At 40.5% G+C, this 18,990-nt stretch overlaps 1 protein-coding gene across 3 annotated transcripts in view; it reads left to right on the top strand.

Annotated features, from left to right (window-relative positions):
- Positions 1 to 2,954, top strand: part of LOC117435654 (copine-4) — a 193,013-nt gene extending 190,059 nt beyond the window's left edge. The window contains exon 15 of one of the 3 annotated variants that reach the window (XM_059013133.1): positions 2,154 to 2,954. In XM_059013133.1, coding sequence (XP_058869116.1) covers positions 2,154 to 2,285 — 132 coding nt within the window. In that variant the 3' untranslated portion in view covers positions 2,286 to 2,954. The remainder of the gene's footprint in view (positions 1 to 2,153) is intronic. The other 2 variants (XM_059013139.1, XM_034058993.3) reach the window with 2 other exon arrangements.
- The last annotated feature ends 16,036 nt before the right edge of the window (positions 2,955 to 18,990 follow it).

Below are 18,990 nucleotides of genomic sequence, written 5' to 3'. Positions count from 1 at the left end.
TAATGCTGTTTTAGCATGTGGTTTTGTATATATGAATGAAGGAGCTGTTGAAAGGATGAGTGTCTATAAGGTTTATTTTGGCCCACTTCTGGCTTGAAAAAAAATGAATATATGAAAATGTGAAATTGATGGTAAATTTGAAATGTCATCAGTATCCATACACAAGGAGGACATCTTCATATCTCAGCTCAGTTAAGCTGCTTTCCCCATTAAATCCAGGCTGCCTAGCTAGGGTTCAAGTACAGTACAATGTTACAAAAAAGAGCTGTAGACAAGCACTTAATGAGTATTTTTATTTGAAGGGCATATCAATCAACCTAAATATTATGTTTTGTGAGTATTCTAAAAAGTCTGTCGCGGTTCCTGTTGGCATACATCCTTTGTTCCGGATTGTTTTTTCTTCATCTTGCATGAGCTACCATAACAATAATAACAGTTCATACCCTGATTGCTAGGTACCCTGGTAGCTAAAATAACATTAGCTTATTCAAAAACAAAGTCTAACAATCTCCCACTGTTCTTAATATTTTCATAAGGATTGAATTTATCTCTTGTCATTGTCCGTCTTCTCTCTTTGATTATTGTACTTGGGTATAGAACACTATTTTCACTTAAAATGCTAATCCGTTGCAGCACCATGGTACAAATCCATTGGGTTGCAAGGGCTTGGGTTTGCTAATAGGGTCTGATGGGGTAAAGGTAATATGCCTAAATGGTATTTTTCAAACTTTTCTTTAAGGGGAAGGATATTGTACCATAAGACATTCTAATGAATCCCAAAATCATTAATTTGACAAATTCTGTTTGACTAGGAGACCGAATTTGCAGGCAGTGGCTGTTGGGGTACCAGCAGCTGCCCCTTCAGATGTCATTAAACAAAAATGATATTTTAGGAGTGCTACTATTCCAGATGTCATGATTGTTTATATTTGACTAGCAGTTTTATTTTTTTAATAACAGGAACAACAGGCTGTCTACATTTGATCTATTCAACCTTTTGAATTCATCATTCAAATATTAGGCTGTCCTGCTGCATAATTTCAAAACCAAAACACCTACACTCTTGCCCCCAGTACTAATTTGTTTTTTCTTTCTCTTTTTTACTTTAAATCAATTTTTAAATCAGGTAGGTTGCTTCAGATTGAATTAGCTTCATTTCTAGTTACAGGTATAAAATTATTTTTTCTAGGTAATACATTTTGTAACTAACAGTGTGCAGTTATGAAAGATGTACGGGTTATAACAATACTTTACTAGTTTAAAGTCCTCAGTTGGCTTGCCTTACTCTCAGGTAGTCTGTACTGTTTTACCCATTGCACTGTGGGGTGGAGGCATTTTTTTAAGATCGAGTGAGCGCAAGACAACTTGAAAGTAAGGCTTGCAAACATCTGTCGTTTAACCTAAGATAGTACTATACATGTTTCTTAAATGAAAATACACGTTTGCCATAATGTGCTTCTTTCAAATCTGCACATTTGAGAAGTGCACAACTGGTGAGAGTTATGGAGTGATGTTGTAATCTACAAGCACTCTTAGAAACATGACTCAGGGGCTTTTTTCCCTTGATCATTTTTTGTCTTCTACACTGTTGCTCGCCCAGATGTCTAGAGTATGTAATTAATAGTAGCTGGGATAGGCTCATAGCTGTGTATTTAAATTGTATCTCTGTAAGAAACCAATATGTGACTGAAGTGACAAGTGAACCTAGGCCCCTACTGACTTGTTACCTGGCTGGCTGTCTCATTCTGCTTGGTTCTGATTTTCTAATAGCACATAAATGCTATGTTTTAAAGATCCAATTAAAAGGGACTAGATTGCATAGTCAACAGTATGCTAGACTTTTCATCTTTTCAAATCCATTATGGTTTAAAGGGAAGCTAGTTTTGTGGTGTCAATTTAGCACTCCATGGAGCCCACATCACAAAAAAAACAACTGGACAATTTTGAAGGCATTTTCACATAGTGAAACCAAAATAGGGAACAATTAACACATGTGGGATTGTTTGCATTGGATTTATGATTGCCTGTGTCAGAAATGACTATACTTCGTGTATATTATGCTGAAATATGTATGGGATTTCGATAAGCATGTCATAAAAATAAGTTTAAGGCAGCAGAAAGTGCATTCATTTTATCCATTTTTTCTTTTTTAGGCATCTCCTGCTGCACTGGCAAAAAGTGTTTTAGCAGAGGTTCCAAACCAAGTGGTGGACTATTACAATGGGAAAGGAATCAAACCAAAATGTCTGTCTGATTTTGAGTCTTCCAGGAGACTCGCACCCTAACACCTCAGCACACTTTTACATAGCTCAGAGAATAAAAATAGCATGTTTTGGTAATTTTTAACTAAACATTTTGTTTTGCATGTGTAGCCTCAAGGCTTGCATCTGTTAAGCAGTTGTATTGTTGAAAACATTTTTACAGGGGGGAAAAAACTGACTTCTTGCATAAGAGCATGTCGCCTTGAAAATAATTAAAATACAAGTTATCTGTATCAGTTTTTATACAGGTTTGTTGAGATTTTGCTAAATTTCTTAATATTCTTACTGTAAAGCATTTTGGATGAATTATTGAAAGTTGATAGCAATCTGTATTAGTACCATCTGCTCCAAATGAATGTTTGTTTGTTTGTTTGTTTGTTTGTTTTTCAGAAAAAAAGCAGATGCATGGACTGTATTTTGCATGTCTAAAATAAAAAGACACTGTTTTTAGTTCATTGTCCTTTTTTGTGTTGATGTAGAAGATGCTTCCAATAAGCAGCTGGATAATGAGCAATGTATAGTAAATATGTCATATGAATTAATTACACATACACTGTTGCAGCTTAGAGTGTGGAGTAGAGAAGAATCCTATTGCTAAAATGATGTACCGTTATTTGCACCCATGTTACTACCAATAAATGATCAATGCAACTGTAGCCTGGCTGAACTCTGAATACGTAAATGATTTGACAACTGACCTCTACTGTAGATTTTATTGGAATTAAACAAATAAAAACCTAAGAGTAAATAATGAAATCTTATTATAGAAACCTGCATAATATTACAATAAAGTGTCCTTACAGGTGAATGCGGATTTGCAATGTATCCTTGTTAGGGAGTTGTATCGTAAATTTAAAAGCTTAATAAATATATAATGAAGTGTTACACACATGGTATGCATGTATAATAACTAACAACTACAAACACAAATTACACTTCAAACGTATTTATTTATAGCCTACAATCATACATACTAAAATACATACAAAAGATGTCAACATAAGAAAATAAATTCCAACCAAGCCTACCATACCCACCGCCCCATCCAGAAAAAAGGGAAAAAGTGTGTTTTTTCTTTTTAACCAAAAAAAAAAAAAGATTGCAAAATCCAAGTTAAAAGAGTTGTATATAATAAGATGTGGCAAAATATACCCCCGAATTAGGGTAAATGACTAGTGGGATTTATTTACTTATTTATTATTTTTAAATCCGTTCCATTCAATTTATACCCACACGGCAGATAATCATTTTATATGTGAAGTGTTCTGAATAAATGTACATTCTGGATGACACAATTTAAATAAAGTTCACAAATTATTCACAAAATTAAGCATTCATGAATGACCTCATCAACTCAATTTCAAAGCATTAACAGATTTCATTTTATTAACGAATTTAGTTCGAAAATCACTTGCTACTAAAGCTGTCATTGCTATACCGCAGGGTCGATACAATAACAGAGTTTTTTGAAAATCCTGCCCTATGTGTCTTATTATTAACTCATCAGCCGCTAGAACACTGGAAGTCTAGAAGGAGGCTGTGTGGTCCAGTGGTTAAAGGAAAGGGCTTGAAATACAGTACATTATTGCCAAAGTAGACTTACCGCCCGCAGTACACACACCCACAACAACGCATGCAGCAGTCTGAAACCTGTGGAGTCGACGCAAAGACAGCAGCGCTACAAATGGGAGGATTCATTTCTTGGTATGAACAGCAGAAGGATGTAGATTCTGTCAAATTAGTTCTCCTGAGGCAGCTACTTCGCGAATCCCAGCAAACATATTTCTCAATGTTCAAAAGAACGACTTGCAACAATGAATTGTTCAAAAAAGCTGTTACAAAAAAAACACACTTCTGTTGCTACGTATTTTGTTGAAATGTAAGAAAAGTTAAAATTATACAGCAGGCTTGTTTAGTTTAGTTTTAAAGTAAAATAAATACATAATAGAATTGTATTTTTTGTTTGAAATCCCAGCAAACTAGCAACACTTAGCTACCATTATTTAATATTAATGCGTGGAATAAATTAGCGAGAATACCTTGTGATATTTCTAGCTGCTTGACACATGACTTAGTTCATAGGAACATTGTCAGCACTGATGGACTGAATAGCTTATTCCCATCATAAAATGTCTTATGACCTTGTAGCTTTGTAGTCTTTTTATTTGTATTTCTTCTTCTTCTTCTTCTTCTTCTTCTTCTTCTTCTTCTTCTTATTATTATTATTCTATTTATTTATTTAGGTAACAGAAAAAGCTATGGAAACAGGTTTGGAGGTGTATCATATTTTGAAAAGATTTTGCTAGGATTAACACTATTAAAGTAAACTCATTTTAGAACATTCTTCTGTCTTTGTAATATATATATATATATATATATATATATATATATATATATATATATATATATATTATATCTCCAGTAAATGCTGATTTGGTTTACATTACTAGTTTCTGTATTGTATTCATGAATTCTAGTCACATGCAATGACACCTCATTTATCCGTGGATTTCACACATCCGTGGACCTGTGTGGATAAATGGAGTTCCACTGTACATATAGCCACCCACCCCCAGCACACACACATCTCCCACCTTGGAGCTTGAGGATAGACAACTCAATTTTGGGAACTGAGTCAGGGGGCTCTGGGTCACGCCGAGTCAGAAAGTTAGTTCTGCTCCTGGAAAGTAACCAAGACCATTGCTATTTTTGATAACCCTATGCTATAGTTCAATTTTAGAGTCCAAAATAGAAAAAGCGAAACAATAAATCAGTCTCACCCGGGACCTTGAGCCATATTGCCATGTTTACTATTCCTGGGCCTTAAGATGGAAATCAAGCACAAGTTTGGCTATTCAATATGTAGAGCCAAATAAGTAACATTTCGTCATCAAGTTAGAAAAAATAGCTTTGGTACTGCCTATTTTCTTGTAGCAGGCACCTGTCTGAGGGGAGCTCCGTTTATCCCTTGTCATGTGTTTACAGCACTTCCATTAGATCGGCCTCTAAAACCGATGGAAATCCCTGGTTTCAAACTGTTATTGGCATTGTTTATTTTATTTATTGATTTGTTTTTCTCTCTCTAAGCAATGGTGTCTTGCTGAGCTTGAGCATTTAAAATACATGCTTTCCTCCCAGGGAATGATACTGCAAAGTTACTGCATTTGGGAATATGACATCACACACTACCAGTTGGAGCAAAGATACGTAAATTTAAACTTAGGGAATTCTGTAACCTACGATTAAAAAATAAATACAAAATGGACTTTCCATATAATATATTTAACTGTTTGGTTTGCATGCCTTGTTTTTGTCTTTAATATTTACTGGAGCTACAGAACTATATCATTTTAAATATGAGAAGAGAACCCCTGTCATACTACAGTTTTATTGCATTGTTTCCCCTCCAAGTGCAATTTTGTTTTAAATCTTAACATATTAAGTTGCTTTAGATGATGAAAGTTGATGACATCTGCTGCAACTCTGTGCAGTCTTGAAGCATCTGTTAAGCAAGCTTCTACCATAAGCCCTCTGTTAAGATCTGTCTGATCTGCTGTCTTTTTCATTGTGACTGAAACTTCTGGGAGATGCAGCTTCTATATATTGGAAAATACATTTCAGCAATAGCATTAACATAAACTAGTCTTTCATGTGAGGAACAGCATGTTTACTTACTGTATATCATGGGTGTTTCTATTTTTTTGTGTTCAGCTCCAGTAGAAATTAAGAGGGAATGATGAATGTGTCACATTTTGCAGACTCTTTCGGTGTCATGTGTGCCAGCTGCTGCATTCCACAGCTCACTCTTTCTTTTTTATGGCTCACAGCTGGCACTGTATTTTAACAAACTTGCCACTTCTATACCAATATATTTGAGGAACTGGTACAAATGATGACTTTGGTCAACACAGAACTTTAAAGAACAGTCTCAGTAATATGGTTAAAGATGAGTGGCTTTAGATCACAACAGGTTCTATATTAAATCACACTGTCAGATCAGGCAAGACACTTTCAAGTCCAAACTTTCTATTACTCTCAAAATGATTCGTTGTCATTACCCATTATTTCCTCAGGTGACGGGTTTATCTGCCTTTGTTCTGGTGCCAAGGTTCTCTTCGCCGCTCCTCTAACCACTCCTCTCCTGTCAAGCCTAATGTCTATCACAGACTCTTACAAATTGGACAAGATTGATGAATCTTTAAAGTTCAGTGTGACTGAGGAGAAAAGACATTTGAGGTTAAAAAATATCAAACAATGTTGGAAGTCTTGTTTTTCATTTTTTATTTTATTTTATTTTTATTTTAGAAAGTTTATTAAAACATATTATTCACTTATGACCTACCAGTATACGATTTCTTATTATTTTTAAATCAGTTAAACTAGTGGTAGTACTGGTAGATTAACTGACTGCCTTATATGGAAAAGAATAGCCACATACCTTAACCTGGTATATTTTCCTTTGCATGCATCATTTACAACCTAATTTACATAGCGGCTTTTACACTTTGTCACACATAGTTGTGGAGGTGAGAATCTTACAGTAAAACACTGCAGCCTGAGCGCATTTCCTTTGTGAAATTTCTTATTAGCCTCAGGTATAAATTGATGGGCTGGATGGATCATCTCCATTTGTTAGAGGTAAGTGTTTCTGTAAATGTAAAACTGAACCCACGACATTCTTGGGATAAAAGGAGGAGGTTATCATGGTTAGCCAGGAAAAAAGTAAAGTACTTTCAAGTAAGGTTTAATCAAAATCTAGCTGCAAAAGAAAGTATTTACAGCTCCGGCCTTATTTTACAAACACTTATTACTTTAATACTGTAGTTTAAATGTGCTGATTATATTTTTTCAGAACATAAAATGAATTTCAAAGAAGAAGAAAAAAGGAAGATCAAATAAATAACCCTGCTAGGTAATTGCAACCAGAACATTTAATACTAAAATAGTAGCAGAAAGTAACAATGTCTGTCCAGTTGTATGACGGTTAATGCAATCTCTGGCAATCTGCAGCAAGGAGTAAGGTAGCTAAAGACAGAACATGATTCTCAGTGGAACAGGTCAGAGTATAAAGGGCTGAAACCCAAATGGAAACAAATCTATACAAATAATGATCAGATGAGAGAATACGCAATGATTTATCATCTTTACAGAACCCCAGGTAACATAATTAGAATAGAACGCTCGCTGTTTTTGCAACAGTGTGGAGTAGAAATGAACAATGCAGCCATCAGGAATGATTTAGCCATGTACTCTGACTTTGTTATAGCACATCTTGTTAATAGGGACTCCAGCGTGGGTCTGGACTAACTGCTACTGGGGAATAAAGCAGAGGAAAAAAAACACCAGGGACACCATTATTCTGAGATCAAGCTCCTGTATAATGGTCCACAGCTGCCTTAATGACCTTCTGTGTAACCGGTGGAGTCTTCTTCAGTGTCCCCAAAAAGTTTTCTTACCCAATGTATGAAATGCACTTTTACCTCATTACCTTGCGTATCCATTACCAAAGTCATACCACCTAAAAGAAGGCTCATAAAGGCCGGTGGTCCCTGTTTAGCCAGTGCTAAACCAATGCCTCAGAATGGTCTTTGAAGGCACTCTACTACAGGAGGTGCCTACCTTTAAATGAGACATTAAACCAAGGTTTAGTTAAACTGGATGTCTTTGTTATGGTCAATAAAACTCAAATCTGTCTAAATCACCCCCCTTACTCTGACTAAGTCTCAAATTCTATGTTTATTTGGTTCAAAGTAAATGTATGTGATTGACTTTATCCCAGTTCACACAGAAAATTACCAGACTAGGAAAATCAATATTCATGATTCATCAGGAGCTGCTTTAAATTGCTTTAAATCATTAGCATGAATACATTGTGCTATCCTCCTTGGATTAATTATCAGGACATGTCAACTAAAAAGTAGAAGGGAAAACCACACATTTAGAGCACTAAAAAGTGAATACACAAAAATAAAAACATGGCATTTGCTTGTTCCAGTTTCTTATGTTTGGATGGTAAAGGTTCTCAATGCCAATACCAGAAGGAGTTCAGTTCAGCAGTCTGAAATCAAATCAGAATCTGAAGAAAAAAAATTGTACTGAGACAAAAAAAATGAAGCCATTTAGAGAAAAATTCAACCAAACAATATTATCAGTTATTTTTTTAATTTTTTTTTTATAAACCTTCCCTTTTAGATAACAATGTGACAATATGCTTATATTGGGCTCATGCTTTATTAACTATAGCATGTCCAGAAAGAGCAACATTAAAACATCTGAAAACCCAAATGTTAACAGATGCATTTTGAGAAGCATTTACAAAGTCACTTCTCAAAAAAGCCTGTCACTTCCTTCTGGAGACCTGAGCCTTTATTTTATAGAAGCACCTCTTTGAAGTCCACACCAGCAGGCCTTCAATTAAACCTGATATCATGCATAATGAACAGCATACCCCTTCCCTCATCGTCCCTGAGACAGACCCACAGGGGCACCAAAGGAACAGTTTCAAAGGCTAGAATATCAATGGAGGGGTGTTTATTATCAGCTGCAGGCATTAGTCAGAATATTCACAATTATATTTGTCTTTAAAGCAGCAGATTACTTTTGCATTGATGCACGCTTGAATCCTTAATTCTTCCAAGAGCAACGTTCTCTTTTGTAATGGGGGGCATTTAACATCCTCATCAGGTTTTTATAAATCCATTCTGAAACCTTGAATACACTCTTGCTAATATACGGAATGTGGAACATTAGTGTATCTGTATTGCTGCTGCATGCCAGTTGAACTGTGTTGTAAAAGGGATAAATGAACACAAGAATTATGGATGATCTAAATAGATAGATCTGAGCCCAACAAAACCTATTGATTTGCCTAAAAGGTTGCAGTGTAGTACATGTATCATGATACTTAGCTTGGTGTTTCATTGATTGAAAGCTTCCTGCGCTTTAAAAGTGACAGTCCATTACAGTAAACTTGGCATTTTACTATTACAAAATCTTTGCGGAACACATTTTATGGATTATGCATTTGGTGAGAAATCTAATTTGTTCAATTTGTATCTGTACCGTGGTCGTCTAGTTGCTGGTCTTTGCTGGTCTGTCAAACTCCTTCTCTGACTAGACTTGCCTTGCTTTTTCTACTGACGACCTGACGAAGTGAAATGTAAACACTGCCGATGTTCAGTAATTCCAAATCTTTGGTGAGTCCATCTTGCATAAAATGTAATTTATATGTGGCTTGGATCAATTCCAGAACATATATACAACTAGAATGAATTCCCGCTGGTATCTATAATCATTACAATACACAGTGTTCATCATGGAATCTGCACTGAGCCTTGTGAAAGATGGCAGACATACTTTCCACTTCTGCTTGAAAATCAATAGGAACCAAGTTTGTACCTAACTATGGGCTTATACAAAATTATGACCAGATCAGATCACTGGTTTCACACCAGACAATAACAGAGGATCATTTTTGTGATGGTGTGACAGGGTAGCGTCGTGGGCCCAGATGGTATTCGGCAGGCAAAGAGACTCAGAGACAAGGAACTGTGAACCATGAAGGGCTGGCAGCGACCCCAAGCAAAGTTAAGCCTGTAGTGACCACAGGCAACGGCGGCAGTGGACCCTCGGGAGGCGACGGCGGCAGCAGCGGACCCTCGGGAGGCGACGGCGGCAGCAGCGGACCCTCGGGAGGCGACGGTAGGAGTTCCACTTCTCCCAATGGTGGTGTTGGAGGCAGAGGTAGCTCCTGCTCCTCTCCTCTTGATGGCAAAGGCGGCAGGGGCTCCTCCCCTTCTGGCTGCGAAGGCGGCAGGGGCTCCTCCCCTTCTGGCTGCGAAGGCGGCAGGGGTTCCTCCCCTTCTGGCTGCGAAGGCGGCAGGGGCTCCTCCCCTTCTGGCTGCGAAGGCGGCAGGGGCTCCTCCCCTTCTGGCTGCGAAGGCGGCAGGGGCTCCTCCCCTTCTGGCTGCGAAGGCGGCAGGGGCTCCTCCCCTTCTGGCTGCGAAGGTGGCAGGGGCTCCTCCCCTTCTGGCTGCGAAGGCGGCAGGGGCTCCTCCCCTTCTGGCTGCGAAGGCGGCAGGGGCTCCTCCCCTTCTGGCTGCAGTGGAGGGACCAGCAGGCATGCTCCCTCTGCTGGCGGAAAGGGAACCAGCAGACTCTCTCCCTCTGCTGGTGGCAGTGGTGGATGCAGAGGCAGCAGGCATTCTTCTGGTGGGAGGGGGCAGTTGAGTATGGAATGCCCCCGCTCTCCGCAGATGGGGCACCAGCAGGACGCCTCTACAGTGCGGAGGATGGCCTCCCAGCTGATCTCCTCTGGTGATGGTGGTGGGATCAGCAGGCACTCTTCCTTTGCTGGTGCAGGCTTGAGCGGTGGGAATTCAGGCTCCTCACTCCTGGGCATGGAGGACACCGGGGTATGGTCGACTGCCCAGAACCATTCGGCGGCGTCCCCAACCAGGCCCTGGTTCCAGGCCTCCTCGTACTGGGGATCACCGTAGGGGCAGTCCTCCCGGTCATGCCCAAACTCACCACAGGCCTCACACATGGGGGCCCCTTCAGCCCTCCATTGTTCCTGCTCAGCTGCCCAGTTTGGGGGTCCAAACTGAGTGGGCGCCCGGGACCACCATCTCTTTCTCTGCTGCGGTTGCGGTTGCTGCCGCTTCTGCTGTTTTTTGCAGCTTTTCCTTCCCATTTTTTTTTTTTTTTTTTTTTTTTCACTACAGTCCCGCTCTGAGTCTCTAGGGGGTGCTATCCCACTTCTAACACCATATGTGACAGGGTAGCGTCGTGGGCCCAGATGGTATTTGGCAGGCAAAGAGACTCAGAGACAAGGAACTGCAGTTAACGCGCTTCTGCGCAGTTCAATAAACAAAAGTAAATCAAAAAGTTGAACAAAACACTGCTCACCGAGCAAAAATAAAAGGTCAAACAAAAACAAATCTCGCACACAATAAACCAATTACAAAATAACTGGCGCAAGGGCCAAAACAAAAAGGTTTAAACAAAATACAAAAATGTAGGCTGGGCATTAGCCTTCACTACACCTTTTTCTTTTTTTCAAAAATATACAGAGAGCACAAACAAACACTCACCCAACACCTCCACCAAACAAAGGAATTTCCCCTTTTTTATACCATGTGGCTGGAGCCTAATTATCAATTACTCAATTAGCTCCAGCCACATTCTCACATGTATTTTTGACAGGGATAGGAAATTAACCCCATCCCTGCCAACCACCACCAAATGCCACACAACAATATTATTTACAGGCAGGGCCCTGCCCTGCTACAGATGGCTATTGTGATCTAGAGTGATCTAAAAAAAGTGAATTTATGTGCTATTGTTGAGTCTACTTAGTACTGCTATAAGTTGTGTTAAATGAGCTGGCGAATTATTAATAATAGGAGATTTTCAGAGGAATTCAATTCTAATGAAGATTACCAGGCAAAAATAATGTAGATTATCAAGGAAATCTAATTGCCATTTCTAAACTATGTAGAAAGTTAAGTATCTGATGTTCAATGAGCAATCTAAAATCCAACAGTTTATGTTCATCAAAATGTAGTATTACATTTCATCAAACCAGATCATCATCTTAAAGAGGATCTTGCCATGGGTATGACGTATCAGAGTTATTCTAAACAATGTGCTCTCCTTGTTGTTTAGATTCCAGTTGTAATCAATCAATCAAACAGTCTTTATTTTATATAGCGCCTTTCATAATGGACCACCATCACAAAGCGCTTTACAAGATGCAGTAACAACAAGAAAATCCATAATACTTTAATTACAGAGAAATGCATAATACATGATAGTAGTATAATACATGAAATAGTAGAAGCAACACAGCAGCTAATAGCAGATATCAGGCTTAAAGAGCATGGAAAGCAAGAGAGAACAGGTGGGTCTTGAGAGTTGATTTAAATCAGAGCATCACGCACAAAAGCTGGGAGAGAGTTCCAAAGAGTCGGAGCCATGAAGCTAAACAAGCGTTCTCCAAGTGTGGTGCACTTTTGCTTGGGAATAACAAGCAGGCCTGAGTCGGAGGACCTCAGCTTGCAGGCAGGGACATAGTGGGTCAGCAGGTTGAGGAGGTACTTGGGACCTGTATGATGAAGGGCATTGTGGGTGAGCAGGAGAGTTTCAGGAGAGAAAATATTCCTGAACTTTACAGGTAGCCAGTGCAGCTGGGCAAGATGGGGGGTGATGTGATAACGTTTTTTGGTAAGAATCCTGGCAGCGATATTCTGAACTAGCTGCAGTCGGTTTATGGTGTGTGCCGGGAGACCACCATATAGAGAGTTGCAGTAGTCGAGTCGAGAGGAGACAAACCCATGACAAAGTATCTCCGCATCCAGGAGGGAAAGGTAGGGACAGACTTTGGAGATGTTTCGAAGATGGTAGAAGAAAGATTTGACCATGGAGGAGATGTGGGCATCAAAGGAGAGGTTGCTGTCAAGAAGTACACCAAGGCTTCATACTGTGGGGGAAGGCAGCGGTAGACAGTTTCCGAGGTTCAGGGCAGCTATATTGAGATTCTTAAGTTGAGTTTTAGATTATACTAGAAGGAGTTCAGATTTGCTAGTGTTCAGCTGAAGAAAATTGGCAGACATCCAGGCCTCGATGTCTTGAATGCAAGCCCAGAGGCGGACCATGGCAGAGGGGCTACAAGGGTCGAGTTTTAAGTAGAGCTGGGTGTCGTCAGCATAGGAGTGAAACATGAGGCTGTGTTGGCGGATGAGGTGACCCAAGGGAAGCATGTAGATATTGAAGAGAAGGGGCCCAAGAACAGATCCTTGGGGGACACCACAAGTGACTGGGTTTGCAACGCCACTACGTCCAGCATAGAAAACCGACTGCATGCGTCTGGATAGGTAAGAGGACGAGCCAGGTTCCAGAGATTCCAGCATACTTCTGAAGGCAGTCAAAAAGAATGCCATGATCTATGGTGTCAAAAGTGGCTGTTAGGTCAAGGAGGACAAGCACAGAGGGAGCACCAGCATCAGCATTGAGCAGGAGATCATTCACAATCCGGAACAGAGCAGTTTCAGAACTGTGATGTGGCCGGAAACCAAACTGTAGAGATTCAAGCAGATTGTTGTCCGTGAGATGTTTCATCAGCTGATTGGCTACAGCCCTTTCGAGTTTTTGAGAGAAAAGGGAGATTGGAGATGGGACGGAAATTAGATAAGTCAGTCGAGTCAAGGGTTTTTTGAGTACCGGTGTAACTCGGGCAAGCTTACGGGCAGCAGGAACCGAGCCAGATTCCAGGGACAGGTTGAGAGTGTGCATAATGGAGGGAGCAAGATCAGAAGCACAGAGACGGACAAGGTTAGTCGGCCAGGGGTCCAGGGGGCATGTGGCAGTAGCTGATTTCAATAGTAAGCCGGAAACATCAGCAATGGAGAGAGGAGAGAAGGAGGAGAGGGCAGGAGGGGCAACCGGAGGAGCGTCAAGGTGGTCAAGTAGTAAACTGGGTTTGTGGTGGGAGAGCGTAGAATAGATGCTGTCGATTTTGTTCGGAAAGAAAGATAAATCATGTGCCTGGATGTAGGATTTGGTCAATGGTCTTAAAGAGAACATTGGGTTTACAGTGTCCCATATTTATGATTTCAGAGAAGTATTTCACCCTGGCCACGACAAGCTCATGCCTGTAGCTCGCGAGATGGTCGGTCCAGATCTCTCTGTGAACCGTTAGTCCAGACGACCTCCACTTGTGCTCAAGCTTGCGGCAGGAAGACTTAAGCACTCGAAGTTCGAGGGTGTACCATGGGCAGTTTCAATTTTGTCGATGATATGAGTAAGGGTGGCGTTGTAGAGGGTCACCGCATCATCAACTGAGGACGGGAGAGTACCAGTTAGAGGGGTAATCCGAACCCTAGAAATCGGAACTGACCTATAATCTGAATGATGCTATCATAATGAAATAATGAAATGTATGCTGATAGCAGCTGTAAAAACTTTAATATAGTAATATTATAATTCTGAAAGTATTTACGTATAGTACAGATTAAAATAAATACTTCAAACAAGTGACTCACCTGAAAAGAGTCCCAACTGATTTAGATTAGGGAAAGTCAACTTTATCATTTTCTATTTGAGTCATTAAATTAAACTCAGAAGATCACACACCCTTCAATAGAGCTGTCAGAATTATGTCTAACCATTAAGTATATATTTACCACTCGCCTGTACCACATTACCACATTTGTTCAGTATGTGGTATTTCTTGGTGATGCAGAGTCTTGTAACGGAAAGATCGGGTTACTATGATGTTCCAAATGTACTTTGGGGGTAGATATGATTTTGAGAGCTCTATTTAGGCCACAGCAGAATGTGATGACTGAACCAGAAAATTATACAACTTGAATCTAAACAACAAGAAGCTGACATTTTGACATTCAAACTCTCTACCAACACAGTCTTAAATGGAAAAGAAGTAGGCCCAACATATGAAATACATTTTTTGCTGCTTGATGAAAGAACATCTCTGTTCTAGTACATGCCCTCTGAATGTTGTCTGTCTGTGCAGACGTGAACGTGGCTCAGATGTTATTTGTTCTCGCTAGCAAGCGGTTGTGTTAACATCAGACAGTAAACAATAGGAAAGAATGGAGCGTTTTTTAAAATGTAGCATTGGCTCCTCACTCAAATAGAGTCTATTCTACCAAATAGCAAGTGGAAAACCTCATACGATTGGTGAAGATCTTGTGCAGCCAGCAGCGATTGAAATGGCATTGATAGTATGTGGAAGGAAAGTTGCTGATCAGTTAAGCCTCATTCCACTATCGGACAACACGGTTAGCTGCATAATTGCTGATATGGCAGAAGACATTGAGGAGCAGCTTGTTGAAGCATGAGGCAAAACCGCTTTATTGTGCTGCAAATCGACAAGACCAAATAATAGTTTATGTTCGATACATCAGCTCATCTGAGATTAAAGAGGGCTTTTTATTTTGCCGCTCTGCCCCAACAAGAACTACTTCTGAGGAGCTGTTCAAAATTTTAGACGGGTACATAATGGATAAACACATCGAGTGGAATTGTTGTGTTGGGATTTGTAAGGATGGGGCAAAAGCCATGAGTGGATGCAAAAGTGGACTTGCAGCGCACATAAAAGCTGTTGCACCATGCTATGTATGTTGTCATTGTTGCATTCACAGGGAGTCGCTTGCTGCAAAAGCAATGCCAAAAGAGCTGTCAAATGTATTAACTGCCGCAGTAAAAATAGTTAACTACATAAAAGCTCAACCACTGAACTCACGACTTTTCTCAGTGCTATGTGAAGAGATAGAATGTTTGCACAAGCAACTTTTGTTTCATGCAGAAGTTCGATGGCTGCCACGGGGTAATGTTTTGGCAAAAGTATGCAAATTCTAGGAGGAGTATCATATGCTTTTGATGAACTCTCACTCCCCACTTCACTAATACTTACTCGACCAGTGCTTTCAAGTTTTACTGGGCTATCTGGCTGAGATATTTGACAAACTCAATGAACTTAAACTTTCTTTGCAAAGTAAGAACTGTAACATTTTCATCGCACAGGAAAGAGTAGAGAGCTTTTCCCAAAAACTTTTGCTTTGGAGTAGCTGTGTGATGCAAGACGATGTAACTATGTTCACAACACTGTCTTGATTTTAGAATGCCGGTTCTGGAAGTTAAAGATATGATAGTGGAGCATTTGTCTCAGCTTTGCATGCAATTCAGTACTATTTTCCCGAAAGTGAGGCAAATGAATTGCAGGATTTTGCCTGGGTTGAAATTTGTTTTCAGAGAACTTTTTAGCAAAGGCCAAGATTGCTGTGAGTCTAAAAGATAATTTGATTGACGTTGCTGGTGACTCTGTTTTGAGAGATACTTTAAAAGTTATGCCTGATGATCAGTTCTGGCTCTTAATTCAAAATGAGTTCACTGAATTGTCACAAACAGCCGTCGGAATACTTGTTCACTTTGCCTCAACATATCTGTGTGAAACAGGGTTTTCTTCGCATATTTACATCAAGAACAAGTACAGAAATCACTTGAATGTACAGACAGATCTGAGGTTGAAACTCTTCAAATTAAGCTGAGATACCACAAACTGTGCTATCAAGCAGGCTCATCCTACTCACGGAGGTAAATATGATTCATTGGTGTTCTTTTATATTCAGCATACATCTTCAGAAAAAGATGTTATATGTTGAGAAAATCATCTTTTTCTAAATACTGTACTGTTTATTAGAAGGGGGAAGTGCACAAGAGGCATGTACTGTATCTCTGAAGGGTGGCGCAGCAAAAAAAGTTTGGGAACCTCTGCTCTATGGGGATCGCTCTTGATCCCTGTGGCGGAGTGTCCCGCCCCTATGTATTATTATTTGTATTTTTGTTTGCGGCGCGGGTAAAAGCGCCGCGTCTTTTATTATTATATTTAAAAACCCCGTGAGGATGCATGGCTGATCAGCTACTGATTATTTAACTAGCTGACAGTCATGCATCCTTACCAAACGCGTGCAGACTCTGGCCGAGGGATAATAAGATAATTAACAACTAGTTAATCCCTCGGCCAGAGTATATAAACCTGCAGCTCTCTGCACTCGAGGTTGGGTGTACAGAGGAGAGTACGGGGAGCGGAGAGAGCGAGCAACATTAAAAAAAACAATTGCTAAAACGTGCTGGATTATCCAGCACGACACTTACTTGTTTGTTTGTTTATTCGTTTGGCCCTCGTGCCCTTTTGTTTTGTGTTTTGTTGTTTTGTTTATTAATAAATACGCTGAGTGCCGTTGCACTCCGCTTCAACCGCCCATCCATTGTTTTGGTTTCTACTTCCTGGTCCGTGACGTCACCACAGCGAGCCAGTCTGTCACAATCCCCCTAAAATAACCCTTCTCTGTGGCACGGACGAGTGGCGGTTTCACATACAGTGACTCGGGTTGTGTTCACCTGTTCTCCTCAGCATTAAGGGCTGCCTCTTTGAGTGCTGTTTAGTGGCTGTGTGTTTCTCTCTACCAGACTGAACCTCAATCATCCCGGGTGTGTAGCGCAGTCTTTGTTTGGTCAGATACTCTTCAGGGCCCACCCCTCAGCCAATCAGGGATTCAGTGTAAGCCAAGCCCCCTGTTTAAGTAAATGACTGACAGCGTGGCTCTCCTGGAGCGTACGAGCTGCTCCTGCAGAGGCCCGCATGTGCCAAGAAGCCAGTGACAAGCCTGTACCTTTCAACAGGCATATAAATATAATGTACTGTGTATTTCCTGACTTTCAATAATTTTGCATTATGAAGAAAAAAATAACACAAATGTTTATTATTATTGCCATGAGACATCCCAGAAGAGAGAGTGTGTGATCGGTGCTTAGGCACCGACATTAGAGTGGGATAAAAAAAGAAAAGACCATGAATGGAAGCGTACAACACAACGTTTCTTTTTTTCTTTTTTTGTGGAAAGTAAGTGTAATATTATTAAAAATTGAAGCTTACAGAGGGGTTGCCCCTCGCCAGGTACCTGCAGAGAAATCGGCAGCCCAACATGATTTAACCAGTTAAATGCAAGGCTACTTATTCAACATAGATACATAAAGAGCGAATAAGAAGCTGAGCGATTGGCATATGTGGCATGTTTGCCCACTGTTCTGCCCCAGTAAACCACGTTGGGCCGAGCTAAATAAAGGTGTAGCTTGCAGAGGGGTTGCCCCTCGCTAGGTACCTGCAGAGAAATCGGTGGCCCAACGTGATTTAACCAGTTAAATTCAAGGCTACTTCTTCAACGTAGACAAATACATTTATGCACTAAAAGCCTGCGAATAATAAGAGATGATCATATCTCGGCCACTACACGAACCTGCCGATTCCATCTATTTAACATCCGCAAAATACGCCCCTCCATCTCTTTCTCTGCCACTAAACTCCTGGTTCATGCTCTCATCTTCACCCGCCTCGATTACTGCAACTCCCTCCCCCTTGGCCTTCCCTCCTACGCCTTCACACCACTACAGCAAATTCAAAACGCCTCTGCCCGTATCATATTCAACCTCCCCCGCTCCTCTCATACTTCTCCTCTTCTCCTCCAGCTACACTGGCTCCCTGTTTACTATCGCTGCTTATTTAAATTCCGTACTCTAGTTTACAAATCCCTCCATGGTCTCGCCCCACCCTACCTGGCTGCACTTATCACTTACTATGTTCCCTCCCGTCCCTTACGCTCTCAAACTCTGTTGTCCCTCTCGGTCCCACCCTCGCCCTGTGCCCAATCCCGTTTCCATTCCTTTTCCCTCCTGGCTTCCCTTCATTGGAATAAACTCCCACTCAATATAAAACAGTCCCCTACACTACTCAGTTTTCGCTCGTCCCTTAAAACACATCTTTTCACCCTAGCCCATCCCACTGCGTGCCCTAGCCCCTAACCCCCGGTCAGGACCCTGCTTGCTTACCCAACCCTGCCCTAGCCTCTATTCTCACTGTAGCAACACTCTCTACTCCCTCACCCTTTCCCAAAAAACATACCTTCTTCCTTCAGCCATTTTCTCTTGACTGTACCGTTTAGTTTAAAAATTGTTAAGCTCCTTGGTTAAAGGCGCTATATAAATATAAATAAATAAATAAATAAAATAAGAAGCTGGTGAATAAGAAGCCAACGTCAGCCTTGTTGCTATTAGTGTGTGTTAATATTAATGCCTACCTGACCAACCACAGTTCTAGTTACACAAGCTTGTACTAATGTGATTAAAAATATTAGTAGGATTGTACAGCCAC

This window comes from Acipenser ruthenus, chromosome 3 (genome assembly GCF_902713425.1).
Source record: "Acipenser ruthenus chromosome 3, fAciRut3.2 maternal haplotype, whole genome shotgun sequence".
Classification (NCBI taxonomy): Eukaryota; Metazoa; Chordata; class Actinopteri; order Acipenseriformes; family Acipenseridae; genus Acipenser; species Acipenser ruthenus.
Note: the sequence above shows the minus strand (reverse complement) of the source record. Positions and strands in the feature narration are given on the sequence as shown.